We start from the raw sequence: 16,733 nt of genomic DNA, 5'->3' as shown, positions 1-16,733 counted from the left end.
TATCCCATCGGCAAAATGCGGGGAGGGCCTCAAACCCTGTGCACTTCCCTTGCTCCCAGTATCTGGCAAAACTATTCGTGTTGATGGAAGCGGCACAAAAGGATGCCAGGGTTTGCGCCAGGTCCGTAAACACAGCATCTCTGTACTGCTACTCCATCTATGGACCGGTCAGGATCAACAGAAGCGGGCAGGCGCCTGCTACTGCAACATGTTTACTCGATTCCTTCCTCTCCGTCCCGGGAGGGGTGTATGGTTTGATGCGACCATGATGATGTTTTCTCGTTATTAAAATTGGTTCGGAATGGATTCTCCGAAGCAGGGCGGCTGTTTGGAGTTGGTGCGATTGAGTTTGCTCGCCTCGCAAACCCCTGGGCAACGGCAGTCGACGATCGTTCCGTTGCTCGAACAGGGACAGCAACTTCAGGCCAGGTCGGGCCAGAAAGGAAGAGCCTATTATTGAGAGTCACTAATGAACGACAAGACAAAGCCATGCGAGCGCAGTCTGTAGATTTCCACTTTCGGTAGACAGACCGAAGACGAGAAACGGAATGCACTGTAATCCATCTTAAGACATTGCACCACACTGTCACAGTGTTGTTTTCAAACTCTTTAGAAACTGCTCTGGTCTGCGGTCACCGAGTTTTAGTTTTCGTCGTCACAAAACCCGTCTTGCGTCGCTTAAACAACTGTCGTTGGCACGAGCGTTCGATTGGCTTCCATTCGCGAGCGTTAGCCTTTTGAACACGAATCAAATGACATGGCGAGCCCTCCCGGGGGTACCAGAAGCACGGCAATGCAACGCGTTGGGTAGAGCTTTTAAGTAATTACGTTTTCGATTCGCACCGTCGCGTTGCCACCGATGATCGCTGACGGCGCTGAAATAGTTTGTGGAGAGGAGTGAACGTGAGGTGAGAGAAACGCAGGATTTACAAAATGTCAGCGCAACTGCAATTGCTTCAGTTGCAGGTGCAAGTTGATGGTGATAGCGCGAGCGCCCTCGGGGTGATATGCTGCTATCAGATGACAGGAACGTTCATTTATCGGCTGGCGGTGCGGATCAGTATCAACAGCATCACGAAACTCGATAGCCATTTTGAAACTCACAAACGATACACGACAGCCAGCCATTGAATTTGTGCACAGTTTGCTGCGCACTTCAAACGGATTCCAAAGTGAACAATCATGGCCCCACGAGGCACGATTTGTAATCCCGAACCAATGCTTTAAATTCATGTGATTCTGGCTCAACTAATTTCAACTTTTCCGCTTTTTCATCGTGCCGATTGTCGAATGAGAAACGTTCGTTTAATCAAATTTGTATTTCCTTGTGCTTGCCGCACAAAACACTTTTCTGTTTCGAGCAGGAAATGCTTCAACTCGCTCTTCCTCTCTCGCTGCTCTCGCGTGAATAATGCAATGCCAGAACCTCAACAAAACCACAAGCAACACATTCCAGCACAGCTGCTTCGCGGTGTAAAAAGGAAAAAGCGAACGAAACGAAACGAAACGAACGAACGTATCAACCAGGCTCAAGTGCTCGCTAGACACCAGACAGCACGACGACGACGACGACGACATGTTCTCGGAATTGCCGTGCAAAACCATACATTATCATGCATTCGGTTGTAGAACATCCAACACGTACACGCTCGCGACTTCTAGAGTATTTCCATTCCCGAAAGGCTTCTCTAACCACTGAGACACACCGGTACTGAGTGGTCTCACCAAAAAAAGGGGGGGAAACCGGGGCGGTAGCGCAAAATAATCTACTCCACGGTATGGCCACAAAGATCCACAGAGCATAAAATATAATCTCCACACTCTACCGCGAGCGCACGTTTATGTTCACCGTTTTTCACCACCACCGCCACCAGCGCCTCCGTGGAGTTGGATTTAATCTTTCACTCGCTCAATTTTTGTAACACATTTGCTGTGGCCACGCGTTGGATTTGCCGAGCCGCCACGGCAGTCGAGCGCGACCATTACCATCAGCCTTAAGCCAAAAGGGCCAATGGAACCGCTTTGCGCTGGAGGACCATTTTCACATTATTTCGTCGAATCGCATTTCGTTGCATTCGGTTACGGCCGGGAGTGCTAGGTCATTCAGCGTCTCTAGTATGCCGCTTGGTTTTGCATAGGAATCAGTTCTCGCCAGGGAACCGGAGATGCACCGGGACTGGGTATTGCCGTTTTGCCATTTACAGCTTTTTCATTTCTCCATTCCTTCCATTCTCTCTCTCTCTCCTTCTATAGCACGAGCTGCAAGGCGAAAGCGTGACCTTAACGGTGGCGGCATCGGAGAGCAATCCACCGTAGCATGGCTTCAGGGGGAGCTGCAGCGATTGCGCTGCGCCGGTCCACGGAAATCCGACCCCCAGTCCGTCCGGTGTGCGCTGGCCTGTCAAGTGGTTCACCGAGTCCGGGAGCTTGTGCAGGAGTTTCAATGTCGCACTGTCGCCGCTGGTACTGGTTCCACTTCAGCTGCCATTGATAGCTGCCGGCCCTCGACGGAGCGAACGAAATGCTGGCGACACGTGCTTCAGTTTCTATTGCGTACCAGCGATACTGGACCGTACCGGAAGTTTGACCCAACGATCGGCAGTCTGCATCGCTGGCAGCAGCAGCAGCAGCAGCAGCACCAACAGCAGGACATATGCGACGATCAAGCATCAAACAGTACAGTGAAGGTATGTGTTCCGTTCCGCTAGTGTTGCAGAGCCGGTATTCACTTTCAATCCGAACCCGTTGGCGAGGATGTGAAGGAACAGAAAGCTCTCAACAACTTCCTGTCCTCTTGGCTACCCCTTTGGCATCGTTTCCCTTTCTCTACCACACCACGGTGCGCTCGTATGACAGAAAGTTTTAATTAGTTACGACCGGATTATGCGAACGAGCAGCCTATTTGAGTGCTGCAACCGTGTCAGAGGCCAATACGGAACCATCCCTATATCCTGTCGAGTCCTGTCGGTGGAAATGAAACATTTACTCGCTCCGGATTGTAATGACTTGGTTCGGCGGACAAAGGAAAGGCGAACCCCAAAAAAAAGGGCGACAAAAAGTTTCCAAATTAACACCAGGCGAAGGCGGCGATGATGGCGATGTCATGTTCTTCCGGATCCAATTGTGCCATTGTCGTTCATCAGCCCGAGCCCGGGGGTAATGGATATTTATTAAAAAGTTTTTTAAAACACGGAGTAGTTCAATCTCGAAACTCGGCTACCATTTGCATCTCACGAGGTGTGAGATACATGTTTTGACAGTGCGACACACCATTTGCAAGTGGAACAACGTTGGAGACACAGAAGAAGACTGTTCAGACAAAAACATTGCATCGCAAATGGCCTTAACAGACGATTGTGTTCGGTATCGATGGTACGAAGACCTTATCTTGCACTGACACTTGTGGCCTCTTCTGCGCCGCTGCTCATTCGCTTGCCCCAAGTGAACCCGCTCCATTAGACTGATTTGATGCGAGACCAGGTTTCGCATGTTCGTTTGCATAAGAATACGGCCACGCAAGAGTGGGGCCACCATCGCCGAGGATGGAATGGATTTAATCCTCTTGCTCGATGGATCGATGGCTGAGGAGACTGACAGTGCACAGAGTTGCCAAGGAAAGGGAGATGAGGCAAGGAAACAAACTTATCTGCTTACGATGGTGACGCTACACCGTGCCGTGCCGTGCCGTGCACCTTGCGATCAATTACATTTAATTGATTGTCATGTGCTGGAGCTTAAAATTTTAATGATGTACGGTCAGACCATCTGGCTCGGTCTCGTGCCATGGTTGAGCGAAGGAAAACGATCGAACGCCAGTCAATCGGTGTGGAAATCTTTCAATTAAACATACTACCATCCGGATGTGTACCGGACGCGTACCGCACCGTCAAAAGGGGTTGCTTTTAATAAATAAAATGCATTTTCCTTGCTCACCGCACCGGTACAATTGACACAGTCTGGGAGGAAAGGGGAACATAAACAAAGGGAATATGCAAGTGTCGTGGGAATTGACAGACACCTCTACCAACATCGGCGTGAAATGAGACCGAGAACTCGAAACTGAAACGGATTCTCTGCCCTGCTCCTGGTGCTGTTGCCGTTGCTGCTTTGTTGGTCAAGTTTTTAACATTCCCAAGGGAAAGACAAGGGAGAGAAAGGAGGGTGCTACCACCACCTACCACAAACGGCTGCCTGTCAATGTAGTAATCGGGGATTTATAGGAACCGTTTCGAGGGAGCACATATTCGCTTCTCCTCTTTATCGACGTTTTGCATTCATTCCGGTCGCTGTTGAGAGCGGCTCGATGCTCTACTCCACTGCTTTAAGCTTCTTTGGAGTCCCACCCATCCCCCACTCTCCCTTTTATTGACAGTTTGTACGCAGAGCGCATCCGTCCGCCCAGTCTTTTCCGCTACCAGTTACGATTGCGATTCCTGGGACTCTCGGGACAGAATGCGCGCACAGGCAAGAGAGTGCAGCTGCTGCAGCTGTTTTGTGGCCGCAAAAAATATTGCTCCCGAGTTCGCTCGTTTGGTGGTGGCCACTGCCGGATGTGGGAAATGGAAATAAAAAATCAATTGGCGAGCTTAATATTCTGGTTTTTACCCCTCGCACTGCTGCTGCTGCTACTGCCACTGTCGACTAGCTGTGTGTGATGTTGTAATCTGATTGAAGCACTGCCGAGGACCGGCCGAGGACTGGGAATTCAATTTTCTCCATGTAACCGCGTTTGATAGCTGTGTGTCCTTTCAGTTTCAGCGTTCAGGTTTGATGTTTACTGGGGACATCAAAAGAAAAAAAGGGGAATATGAATGCTACTGGTGTGATTTGGTGGCGAAGTATTGGTAGTTAATAAATATGAAAAGCAATTTCAAAGCAAACAGATGGAAAACTACTCGTTTTGGATTCTAATATATGAATTGGCGATTGAAAAGGGTAATTAAAGGGTGCTCTTTGCTCAAAGTTTTATCATCCAGAGCGCAAGGCTGTGCTTCAAATTTAGTTAGCAAGCATTTCAATCGTCACGAATCACAAATTGAATAAAATGTTCTCCCTAAGCGGATGTGCAATTTGTCTAAGGACATTCTTCTTGAAACCTTCTTCAAAAGATACTCCCCCTGTCAACCACTCCGTGATCTTCTGCGAACTCTCCCCACCCGGTGATCTCATCAAAATCCCATAATAATACACCCATCCCCAGGGGAAGAACATAGTTCTTCTGCAATCGGTAAAGACGTTTGCTCCAGGTCATATCATCGCAATGAACGTGGCTCATACTCGAGCGAGCGCATCGTTTGGGCCAGTGAGAGATGACTATCGATGTTCCAGCATTTGCAGCTCGCCTCCAATGCTCCAGCATCATCGTGTTGCCTCGATTCTAATTGCCGTTTCCTTATCTAATTGCACTTTCCGCGTCGATGCGCAAGACACCAAACACCAACCGGGCACCACCATCACGCAACACTTTGCCTAAAACCCCTCGAGGCTCGAATGCGAGCTCCTTGAAGTCGTCCCACCGGAGTGCCTTCCGCTGGCAAACGCTGGCGCATGAGGCGAATCGTATCGAATGCCAGGGGCATCACATACACACCACAGAATCCTTCCTTCACCCAGCGGGCCATTAGAATGTTGATTTATCTTCCAAGTACGTAATTTATGTCATGTGCTGGAGCTTGAGCTAAAAATATATTCTCTAGAATTTATCAACAAACATCGAGCCTCCGTTCGTTCGGAGCTATTGGGTACTGGGTCCTTCTAAAGTAAAAGCAACATCAGGCATCCTTCCTGACTCGATGTATTGATTACACTCTCTAGAGGTCGAACAACTCAAGATCTCTGGCAATACCGGCGCGTATGACAGATGGGCCTTAAAGCTGACGCTGCTACAACCTCAGAGAACGGTCCTTACTCAAGTAATTAAATAAGAAATACGTTATGCAATCAAGCTATGAAGCCTTGCCGGCACCCGAATGGTTGCCGGGTTTGTCGATTCAAAACACAGAGAACACCACAAATTATTCAAAGCGAAACACTAGCCGTAGGAGCCTGGAACATGTACGAACCTGGTGCGACCTACCGTACCGTAAGGCTATGCTAAGGTTAGTGGGAGTCCTGGTCCTGCCGATCCGCCCATGTACTAAGATCGCAAGATTAAGGGAGCAAGATCAACCGAACGTACATCGCTAATGAATTACAACTTTTTGCCATTTATCGTTTGGCGTCGGTTGGTACGGGTTCTGTGTTTGCGTTCCACTTCACCACCGGGCCAGCTGGCAAGCTGGATTTGCCAACCAGCCTGGAAAAGGGGGGAGGGCAAAGGAACTCGCTCAACAAGGAAGGACACCATATAGCCATAGCTCCCCGCCGAAACTCACATACACATGGCTTTGCAATGAATCTAAAGTTGCAATGAAATTAAAAATTTATCGTCCATGTCGTCGGCGTCCAGGACACGGCAGCACGGTAAGTGCTCCTCGGAAACCCGTCGCCAGGCTTAGGCCGCTTTGGACATGATCCAGAGTGCTGGTGGTGGTGGTGTTAGTGAACGCTAGGTATCCCTGCCGTGGGCTAAATTCCGAGCACTGTGGACACGCAGAACCTTCACCGTTCGGTACACTATCGTGCTAACTAAGTGGAGTGGCATTTTCGTTGACACTAGCCACGCCACAGTACTTGTGCCCACGTACGCACCAGGGTCCAATGGTGTTCCAAGTCCCCGTGTTCCGTGGTGTACCAGGTCAAACAGCAAGCACCGATTGAGATAGGAAAAACGCGGGAGAAGAAAGCTGCATACCTGTGTACTCGGTTAAATAAAGAGTCTGTAGTCCACACAGAAGATCCGCGTCGGTTCCAACCGGCGGAGCACAGAAAAAAAGAGAGAAAGAAAATCCCGAAAAGCCCCAAATCCGGTGCATGATATCGGCTGCGCCCATAGGTAAAAGGTGGTCCAGGATCCATGCAGCTCAACAAGCAACCAGGAACCACACCGAGAGGCTCCTGTACTAACCGAAGCCACCACGCTTTCCACCGGGAATGCGAATTAGAATATGCAAAACGGGGGCTCGCGGCTCGCAACGGAACAGACTTCATTCTGGTCTACCGTGTAATTAGTGATTCCGCCGACTTTTGCACGATCTTGCGAACCACGTGTTCCCGGTGCAACGATGTAGCCCGGGCCGCGTGCTCTATACCACGCGAACCGACGGCCACGAAAGCACACATAAGCTCGAGCGCGAGGTGCGGCTTCGCGCGCGGATAAATCATGCTACTTTCGCGAAGTCCGTCTGGCCGCACACAAGGCGCATGAGAAAGGGGGGCAGCAGTTCGGCAGTCGTCTCGGCATCGTTGGTATGCTGCCTCCAGCGTTTTTGGCCGAATACCAGAATGGGACGGGAAGGCCCTTTAATATGGTTTATGTTGCTACTGGCTCGAGGTGCTGCCGATGCTGCAACCGGTCTAGCTGCAAATGGAAGGTCATATCGATAGACCATAGCGAGATGATGTACGCGGTTCTTTTTGGGTGAACGCATGCACCAGACGCAGACCCGTAGGCCCTGTGCGCCCATATTGGCAGACAGGGAATACGATTTGAAATATGCACCAACTGGTGGATGCTGCAATTGAATCTGGAATTCAATAAACCCTTTCTCAAGAAGGACATAAATTACTGAATTGTCTAAAAATATTGCTTCCGCCAAGCTGCACTGCAAATTCTAGGAAGATAATTAGCAACGAAATACCTCAACAGGAGTGAAGCTCCATAACAGTAGACCAGTGGACATGCATTAACATTAATTAGGCACTCATCACGTTCACGCTGATGTCCTAATTTAGCACCAATGTGTGCTTGTTCGACCACAACACTTTTGTTTGTCTTCCGAATCAATGGCCAGCACGGAATTGGCTTGCAGCAATCCATTCAACAGTGGAACGCATTCCAGAATGCAAACATTCCTTGGAATGGAATGAGGCAAACGGGGGGGAAAAAAAGCAAATGAAGATAATTAACGACAAGAGTAGTAGGCAGGCAAGTGGCAACCAGGAATGGTATTCGTCGGAACCCCATTTGCATACATTTTGCCGCATAATTGAACAATCCAGAGTGCGGCGCCGTAGCATATGCGGCCTGGCCAGCTGTACCACGCTACAAATTAAAGACGATTCGAGATTTCCGGCTGCACTGGCTCTGGGGTGTGGTGTGGTGTGTGATTGATGTTACGACACTTGCGGCTCCGAGATGACGTATTGCGGTATTGCCAGTGGTTCTGCACTCATTTGTCTTGGCACAAATCCTCTCGTTCGTTCTCTCGCGCTGTCTCTCATTTTAAAATGGCCTCGCAAATAAGCTCGCAATTGGAATGGCCGACCGGGAGGGGCAGATGGTGGCGTAAATAGTGTGTCACACAAAAGAAAACACTAGAGCCAGCGCCAGCGGATGAGAAATGGATATAAAATTATCCTGACAGGCAATGGCATCGCCAGGCATCGCCAGGAGTTCCGGTTTCCGCTTCTTCTTTTTTACTAGTCAGGTGGTATGATATGATTGTGAAAATCTCTGCCCCGTACTACCCCCGTACCCGTACCGTAGCGTGTGCTTCTCTATCTATCATTCTGCTCGGCTACACTTCCACGACATTCGCCTCGAGGGAAAACCGGGATTCGAATGCACACATTCGCAGCGTCCATTAATCATAATTATTAGATGCATTTAGCGGGAAAAGGGGGGTAGAACGAGATTTCAAGCTCATTGCTCTCGTGTTTGGTCTGGTTTTCTTTCGCTTCCCTTTCCGCATGCACTTCCGGTTGTCACTCACCCTCATCCCGGTGGTAGCAGGAAGAGGAGCAGGTTCGGTGCGAACATCGTCGCTACCAGCTGACAGTGATCGATATACTGGTGGACTACATCCGCTTCCGGTGTGAGGAGATGGTGGCACAGGTGGCGACGGTGGCAACGGTGGCCGCGACAACGGCTACTCAACCCTCAACATCCGCTTCAGCGCGCCTCCTGCTAGCCGAATGCAATCGGATCGTTAGCGCGCTGTTTGTAATCTTCGACGGTGACATGGAACCGGTAACGCTGACCCTGCTCCACCTCGACACCACCGATCGACGCTACACCCTGCTCCTCTATCCACTGTTCGAGAGCATCCTCCGGCATCCTGGTGCCAGTGGCCTGGCCACCATCAAAGCAACGGAACAGCAAACGGGCGATGGTGGAAGAACCGCCAGCGCCAGGAGTTGGATCAGCTGCCCGACCATCCCGTGCTACGTACGGGTGTTGCTGTGTTTTCAGCGCTGGAAAGCGCTTGTCAGCAGCCGTGCGGACCGAGCTGTCATCGAGGGATACGCGGTCCAGCTTATGCCGGCCCGATGCCCAACCGTTCAGCTGACAGCTGACGTTGCATTTCTGCGGCTGCTACCAGCCGTCCCAGCCGTGCAGCGGACCAGTGAAACACGGTATGAATGTCACGCTGTTACCGGTGCTGCCGGTATGTTTAGCCACGCCATGTCAACCTCGCGGGGCATAACCTCAGAACAACAACACCAGCGACAGCTGCTGGATTCGCCCGCGGGACCTGGGATTGATTCGTTCCCTTTTCCGTTCACTAAAAAGTCTCTCTCTTCTCTTTCTCTCTCTCTATCTCTCTCTCTCTGTTTTTATCCATTTATCAAACAGTTTTTTGCTGGCGAGCGAAGGTCTGTTCGAGCTGGACCAGTGCATCGGCCAGTACATGAACCATTATCGATGGACCTTCTGCAAAGGAGGAGGCGGAGGAGGAGGAGATGGTTCCGTTCCATCACCATCATTGGCCACCATCAGCGATGTGCCATCATCGCCGTTCCGGCTGGTGAGTGTCCGTGTTGTTGTAGAGTGCTACTAGGTCCCACTAGGGGCTCCAGCGTCCAGGAGGCCGCACTACCCCCGTTTCCCCATCATTCTGACCTCCCACTGGGAGGGAGGAAGAGTATGTGAGAGAGAGAGAGAGAGAGAGAGTTACTTAATGCCGCACGCACGTCACTCGGTGACAGCGGTCCATTCCGTTCCGTAACCACGTAGCTGGATCGCCTCGTAGCAGTATGGGGCCCTCCCGAGCGCCAACCTGTGTGTACCTGTGTCGCCTGAGCCCTTCGCGAGTCGAGAAAGTCGAGCGCTGCCCGCGACAGTGCTGGCCATCAGTCCAGTTGACCATAATTATACTCCCGAGACCCATGAAGCGAAGCTCAGAGATCTGATCAACCGAACGAAACCGGCGAATCATTTCGATCGATCTGCATCTGCGTCAATCGACTGTTTGGTAAACTTTTAGCGAGTGCAACCTTTCCTTGCTTGTTGCTTTCGCACGTTCACATAACAACTGCACCAGCATCCCGAGAGAGAGAGAGAGAGAGAGAGAGAGAGAGAGAGAGAGAGAGAGAGAGAGAGAGAGAATGTTGGGTAGGTTTGGTGCTGCTGCATTGCATTCTCCACCTTCATTCGTGAGGTGATTCCACTTTGTGGTTGTGGTTGCTCGAATTTAATCGTCTGCACGAACTCATTCTGGCCATCGAATAAAGGCCAACCAATCTGACTTGGCACCTTGTACCATAGCATTAAAAGTGAAGCAACGGCGGGTTGAAGAAGAACCTTATCTTATCTAGCACGTATCTTGTAAGTAGCGTTTAGAAACGACAAAATTGCGGTCGGTAACAGCTGAAGCAGTAGCTGAAAATCGTGTTCCGGAAAATGAATGTGTTCAGTGTGTTAATCGGTACGCACCAATCCTCCTCCTCGCCTCCACCCCTTTTTCCCCTCTGCGGTATATGCGTGTATGATCGGCCAGAGGGGCGATCGAGGAGGGTGAACGCACCCTTGCTCTCTCGCCCCTCTCTACTATCAACCTGCGACTAGCTCCATCACTGCCAGTGACGATTATCATTAAACAAAGATACATTTAGCACAACTAGCATTACTATATACGCCGTGGCCGGGAAGCGATAGAAACCCGCCCTGTACAATAGATTCTAGCGATCAATGTGTTCCATTAAATAGAGAGAGAGAGAGAGAGAGAGAAAAAACGAAAAAAGAGAGAGAGAAGGGAACAGAGAGCGAGCGAGCGAGCGAGAGTTCCATTATTTGGTTGAGGGGTTCAGCATCCGAAGCTAATAACTCAACAACTTCAGGCTCCGCTTCAGATAACCACACCATTAAGCTAATTGTTTGATTGACACTTGGTGCGCTGGATGGTTTGTGCGGTGGACATTGTTTGAAAACTGCATAATTAGTTTGTTGTACCTGACAACAGACCCCCCCGCACCCCCGCCCGTCCGTGCCGCATCAACTGTAGCCAAGTAGATTTGGAATATTGGATTTTTCTGCTTTCTGCGTACCCGATAGGCCACTCATAATGCTTTAATGAAATTCAATCCAAACCAAATTGGACCCACATGCAATTGAAACCGATCCATCGGTGCGCAACCAGCAACAGCATCAAACGCAGCTTTCAAATTTAATTAACAATTCAACGTCGGCTTTACGGACTTTCGGACGGATTAATCACCTTTCAAGTGCACACCGGCCGGGCAGAACAAAAACGCAAAAAAAACAACAAACGATTTAATGGCTTCGAGGACTTATTGAGCTTTTATCGCACTACCCCTCACTCCATCTGATTTCTCTCTAGCCGGGAGGGGGGGGGGGGGTGTTGAGCCGGCTTAGCGGCCATTTTGAAGAGCGGAAATTATATTTTCCACCAACGGGCCCCCACGCCGCCTAGAAGGCAAAACGGGTTCATTCGGTCGGAATGACGAGACGAGTAATGTTTGTTTAATTGAATTTAACCTTCTGACTTGATCTCCGCATCTCGCAATTGGTCATCTGGCGGCGGGACACTTGAAAGTCCTCGAAAGTTTAGCTCGTTGACTCGAGTTGCTCCCGGGATGATGTACCTCTCGTCAACAGGGGTTGGCCACGGTGGCCAATTTGACCGCAAATCCATTACTCCGCAGCTACTTCTGCCACAAGGAGCGCTAAAGTCATTAAACATTTAACGATTCTCCTGCGCTCTTCCTCCGTGGCTGTACGGCTTTTCACGGTTGAACAGCAACACTACCACCACCAGCAGCAGCAGCATTGACCGACACGGCGGTTGATTGATAATGAATATTGCATTAAAGCTGCAGCGGAGGAACGTCAGCAAACTCCTTTTAGAGCCCGTTAGCAACTGGCGGCATCATAGCATCAAATTCAATCCAATCAACGGGTCCCATTCCCGGAGAGTGGCGTGTAAATTGAGTCCTAAAGTCCATCAATCCATCGTTCTCGTCATCATCAACTGGTCATCATCAGTGTCACGTTGTGCGATATTGATTTATTACGCTTCGACAATCACGAAAATCGGTCCGTTTCCGTCCTTCCGTTCGATCAAAGCATCATCGCCACGCACCTGGTGTGAGTGGTGAGGTCAAACAAATTAGCATTTGACCACAATGACCACACGTCCGGAGTGTCCTGCACACTTTGTAGTGACACTCCGAACACCCTTTGCTCTGCTGTTAAGTTTCCAATTTACAAAATACAACGAGTGTCCGCTTGAAAGGATGATTTGAATGCAAAGGGAGCCCATCCCCAGTCCAAAAGCAGCCATTCGAGCTGCATCGGCATTAATGAGAACACTTTGATCATGGTACTGGCCAACATGCCTGTGTTGGTGCGTGAATAGAAGTGTGAACACACTGCGGTCATCATTTGTCAAATGAAGGAATAGAAACTGTCGATGGATTGGCCCCCGAACGCCGGTGCATTCTGGTTTAATGACCGGGGAATGGTGCGTTACCGATGGTCCACCGTTTCGTTCGAAATTTGTCGCTTTTCGTGCCCTTTCCCACGCAAGAAACACGCAGAAACCGCTTCAATCAATCGAGGTTGAGTTGGGAAAGACTGATTCATCAATCAACAATCAACAATCCAATGCCTAGGCATCTGGCCAGAGCCTGGCCTTGATCCACCGCAATTCTGCAATCAAACAAATCAAATGGCTCTAGGCGGTGTACATATTCCATGCGCGCGCGCGCGTGCGCGTACACACAGAGCACACACATTTCAATCATTCGTAAGTAATTAGTTCCATTACCGGGTTCAATCCGTTAGTCCCTCTGTAATGTAATACTGCTGGTGCAAAACGCGCCAGGACTTCCCGGAAGTCCTCGAGGAGGAGGAAAGCTTTCTGATTTTAATCTAAAAACTCCCGCCCACGATTCGATTTAGGTAGTTTAGCGCGCGCGAGCATAAAAATAAATATGCATCATAAATGAGAAAATATTATCTAATCTAATATCCTATCGCGCCCGCTCTTAGTCAACCAATCGGCCAATCGTTATGTTGAAGGGCGGATATTCAACGATCAATGTGCCCTCATCCTCATCCCTCGTTCCTAGTTATTTGCTGCTGTCAAACAGCTGCGCGCATCATCAACTGTAGCCCGCGGCGAAACAGTCACCAGAACGAAGTACGACTCAAAGCCCCATCGGTCCAGGATCGATCCAACGGGTTCGGTGTAGCAATTAGTGGCGAGTTTACATTGGATTCCAATCGCGCGCTCAATCGCCGGATCTCGCGCACGAGATTCATTTCCCGCGTTCGCTCGTTCGCTCGAATGGACCCCCCGGGGGGGCGCTTGGACAGTGTTCGCATTCCGCAGAACCACAAATTGTCAATAATATTGACACTGCCAACATACGCGTCCATCCATCAACGAGCCAGAGCGAGCGCGGGAGCGAGCGAGTGGGAAAGGGAACTTCCGGACCGGAGTGTGGCTACCTCACGTCGTTTCGTTGAATATCCGCCAGCAGCACCAGCGTCCGGGATGCTGTAAAGGTCGATACCGGTAACGAATCAGTTTTCCATCCATTCAGAAACAAGCGCCCCGGGAACTCGCGGAAAAACTCACTCGTTGTTGCAGGGTAGGACGAATTCCGTTTTAACAGAGAGAGAGAGAAAGCGCGTGCTGGCCACATGGTTTTTTGATGTTTTAATTGATTTCTAACTTTTCATTTCTCTCTTTTCCATTTCCCTCTCTCTTTCTCTCTCCTGCTTTTGCTTTCATCTCGATTCTCGATGAATCGTCGTTTGCAAATTCCTTAATTCCTGTACAATGGTTCGCTCGCCGGTATCCGCACCATGGCAGAGCAAACACCGAAACCCGGCGGAGAATGAAAGTAATTACATCAACGTGCGGCTGCTGGCCGAGCTGATCGAACGGAAGTCAGGGCTCTGGTGTGCCGAGCATGAACGTGGCCAGCGTGAACAGGAAGTGGATTCGCTCGTCAACGCTGTGCGATTGATATTTCGCAATCGGGTCGAGTTCTGTGAGCTGACGTTGCTGCAGATACCACGACTAGGCCGCCAACCGGTGATGGCCGGTGTTTTTGAAGCATTGCTAACACCTCAAACGGCGCATTCTAGCCCAGAAACAGCCACTGGCCGGTCCATCTACCGATGGAACGATGTCGAAACGTACGGACGGTTGATGTTGTGTTATGCCAAATGGAAGACCCTCTACCGGTGGCTGGAGGATGATGGGGAACTGACCAGAGAGTGGGCACGGATCGATGCCATTGCACTGTCCCAGCTACCGAATGATTTTCCTCGATCGATCTGCCCGAGGGATGTGCTATTGAGACGGATTCTACGACCGAAGGACGGTGACGCTGGTTTGTTGTCGATGAGCCAGCGGCAACGCCAGTCCACAACACCAACCCGGTAAGTAATTGTTCCCCGCAATCCAATCCAATAATCCGCACTACTCGTAAGCTGGAATGCAATGCGAGCGTCTGAAGTAAAGAGAGATTTGTCTGGAGCTCTGGAGCTGATGAGATGAGGTGATGAACCGAATGGGTTTTTACATGAAACACACTGACTGGGCCACTTGCAACTGCAGAAGAATTGATTAAATTACATTCATAAACTGATTCGATAATCGATCGGACCCCAGAGTTCCTTAATAATTAACGTTGATTGAATCGTAAACCCTCCCTCCTCTTCGACCTTTATCCCAGCCTGCCTCATTGTAAGCGATAAGTTGCACCAGACAAGATGCTGCCCTAACCTGACAAAGTTCCGTTCCATCTGTTCATTGCAGATTCTTCCTGCAGACGTTACCGGAGCGAGCTGATTTGCAAGAGCTGTGCTACAAGTTTCTGGATGCATCGCGCTGTCATCCCGATGGTACGTCACCGATGGTGGAGTTGAGGGAACGACACGATACACACCTGCCATCGGTAAGCACCGGTATTTTCCCGGAAACCGAAAATCCCTTTCTCGAAACCATATTGCTCCCCTCTCTCCCTTCCCCGGATTAACCTCTCCACCCCCGGAACTACTTCACTTCCACAAAAGCACCAAAAAGACGTAAGCAAGAGCAAGTTACGGCGTTCAATATTTCGTGGGATAAAATGGGAGGGATGTGCAGGACTGGTTACGGTCCTCCAGTCCTGCCAGTACATGCTTTGCACACCAATCACGACTAGGCCGACATGTCGGGCGCGTTGGGTCAGCGTTATCGCTTCAGGATAGGCAGAACGTCGTCATCCCAGCCGTTCCAGACACACCCTTGGATCAACTATTTGGCAACATTCTTCGCTTCGTTCCAGCGTTGTGCACGTTGGCATGTAGATAGCTTCCCCCGGGGGTACACACGTTATTGAGGCCTCGACCTGCATGTGCGTGACGTTGCCTTCGTAATTTGCACATTCGTTACCGACCATGGATAGACACGGATGGATGAGCCAAAAAAAAAAAAACGGCCGGACGAAACAGATTGCACAATTCACCGTGACTGCTGCACCCCGAGGGGTCAAATGGTACATGTCGGATGCGTGCAGCTCAGCATAAAACGGTCCAAAAACACCGGCTGGCTGGCTGGGACGACGAGACTCCGATAGTCGATAACAAGGGCAGTAGGATTTCGATTTCGATTCCGTAATCTGACGCCCAATAGTGCCTAATTAGTCAGGTGTCAAAATGATCAGCAACAGCAGCAACGATGCAGTGCGTTCCTCGGGTTGATGCGATTAACATCGAGAGCTACGAGAGGAGCGTAGGGGTACTAAGAGCCTCGTACCCCGGGCGTACTTGAATGCCATTAGCTATGGTTTAAGGTAAAAGTTTAGACCTCCGATACGTGCTCGGCATACCCGCATCAAGGGACCACGCTGCAGCCAGCACTCGAGCAGCTCTTATAGCGTGAGCGGAAGATGAAAATTTGTCGGAATATAATTAGCAAAAATTTACTTTTCCCCTCGAACAGCAAAAGCAAACACGCTGCAGCTCTTGTGCTAACTTTACATCGTTCTCTCCTCTCTCTCTCTCTCTCTCTCTAGTGGTGCACATTGTTTGATGTACTTTCAGGACTTTCGTTCTATTCGGAAGAGGGGTTTAGAGATCGATCGAGCAGGATCCGCCGGGATGATTGCATGATAAAGATCCAATTGATTGGAATCCTTTAAATGGAAACGCTCTTCTCTGTGTGTGCCGCTGTCTCAAGTGCCAGGAATTGTTGCCAGGCATCACCGTTAGCCCATCGACACGTTCGGAAAGCTGCCGTCGATAGCATAATATTTTCGCTCGCTCTTCCTCTTCGTGTGGCCCGGGCGGCCTCGACTGTTGACTCGACACTTCAAATGCATCGAACACCGCCACCGTAGACATGCACACACGCCCCCTAAGCCCACTTCATCAAGTGGTGGAGAGTGGAGTG

General features: G+C 50.1%; 1 protein-coding gene across 1 annotated transcript in view; it reads left to right on the top strand.

Annotated features, from left to right (window-relative positions):
* The window catches only part of LOC126576434 (uncharacterized), a 46,061-nt gene that overhangs the window by 23,907 nt on the left and 5,421 nt on the right, over positions 1-16,733 (top strand). Inside the window, exons 4-8 of the mRNA XM_050237701.1 lie at positions 2,254-2,687; positions 8,834-9,456; positions 9,677-9,848; positions 14,163-14,737; positions 15,117-15,255. Coding sequence (XP_050093658.1) covers positions 2,254-2,687; positions 8,834-9,456; positions 9,677-9,848; positions 14,163-14,737; positions 15,117-15,255 — 1,943 coding nt within the window. The remainder of the gene's footprint in view (positions 1-2,253; positions 2,688-8,833; positions 9,457-9,676; positions 9,849-14,162; positions 14,738-15,116; positions 15,256-16,733) is intronic.

This window comes from Anopheles aquasalis, chromosome 3 (genome assembly GCF_943734665.1).
Source record: "Anopheles aquasalis chromosome 3, idAnoAquaMG_Q_19, whole genome shotgun sequence".
Classification (NCBI taxonomy): domain Eukaryota; kingdom Metazoa; phylum Arthropoda; class Insecta; order Diptera; family Culicidae; genus Anopheles; species Anopheles aquasalis.
The sequence above is the reverse complement of the archived record's forward strand: the minus strand, read 5'-3'. Positions and strand labels throughout refer to the sequence as shown.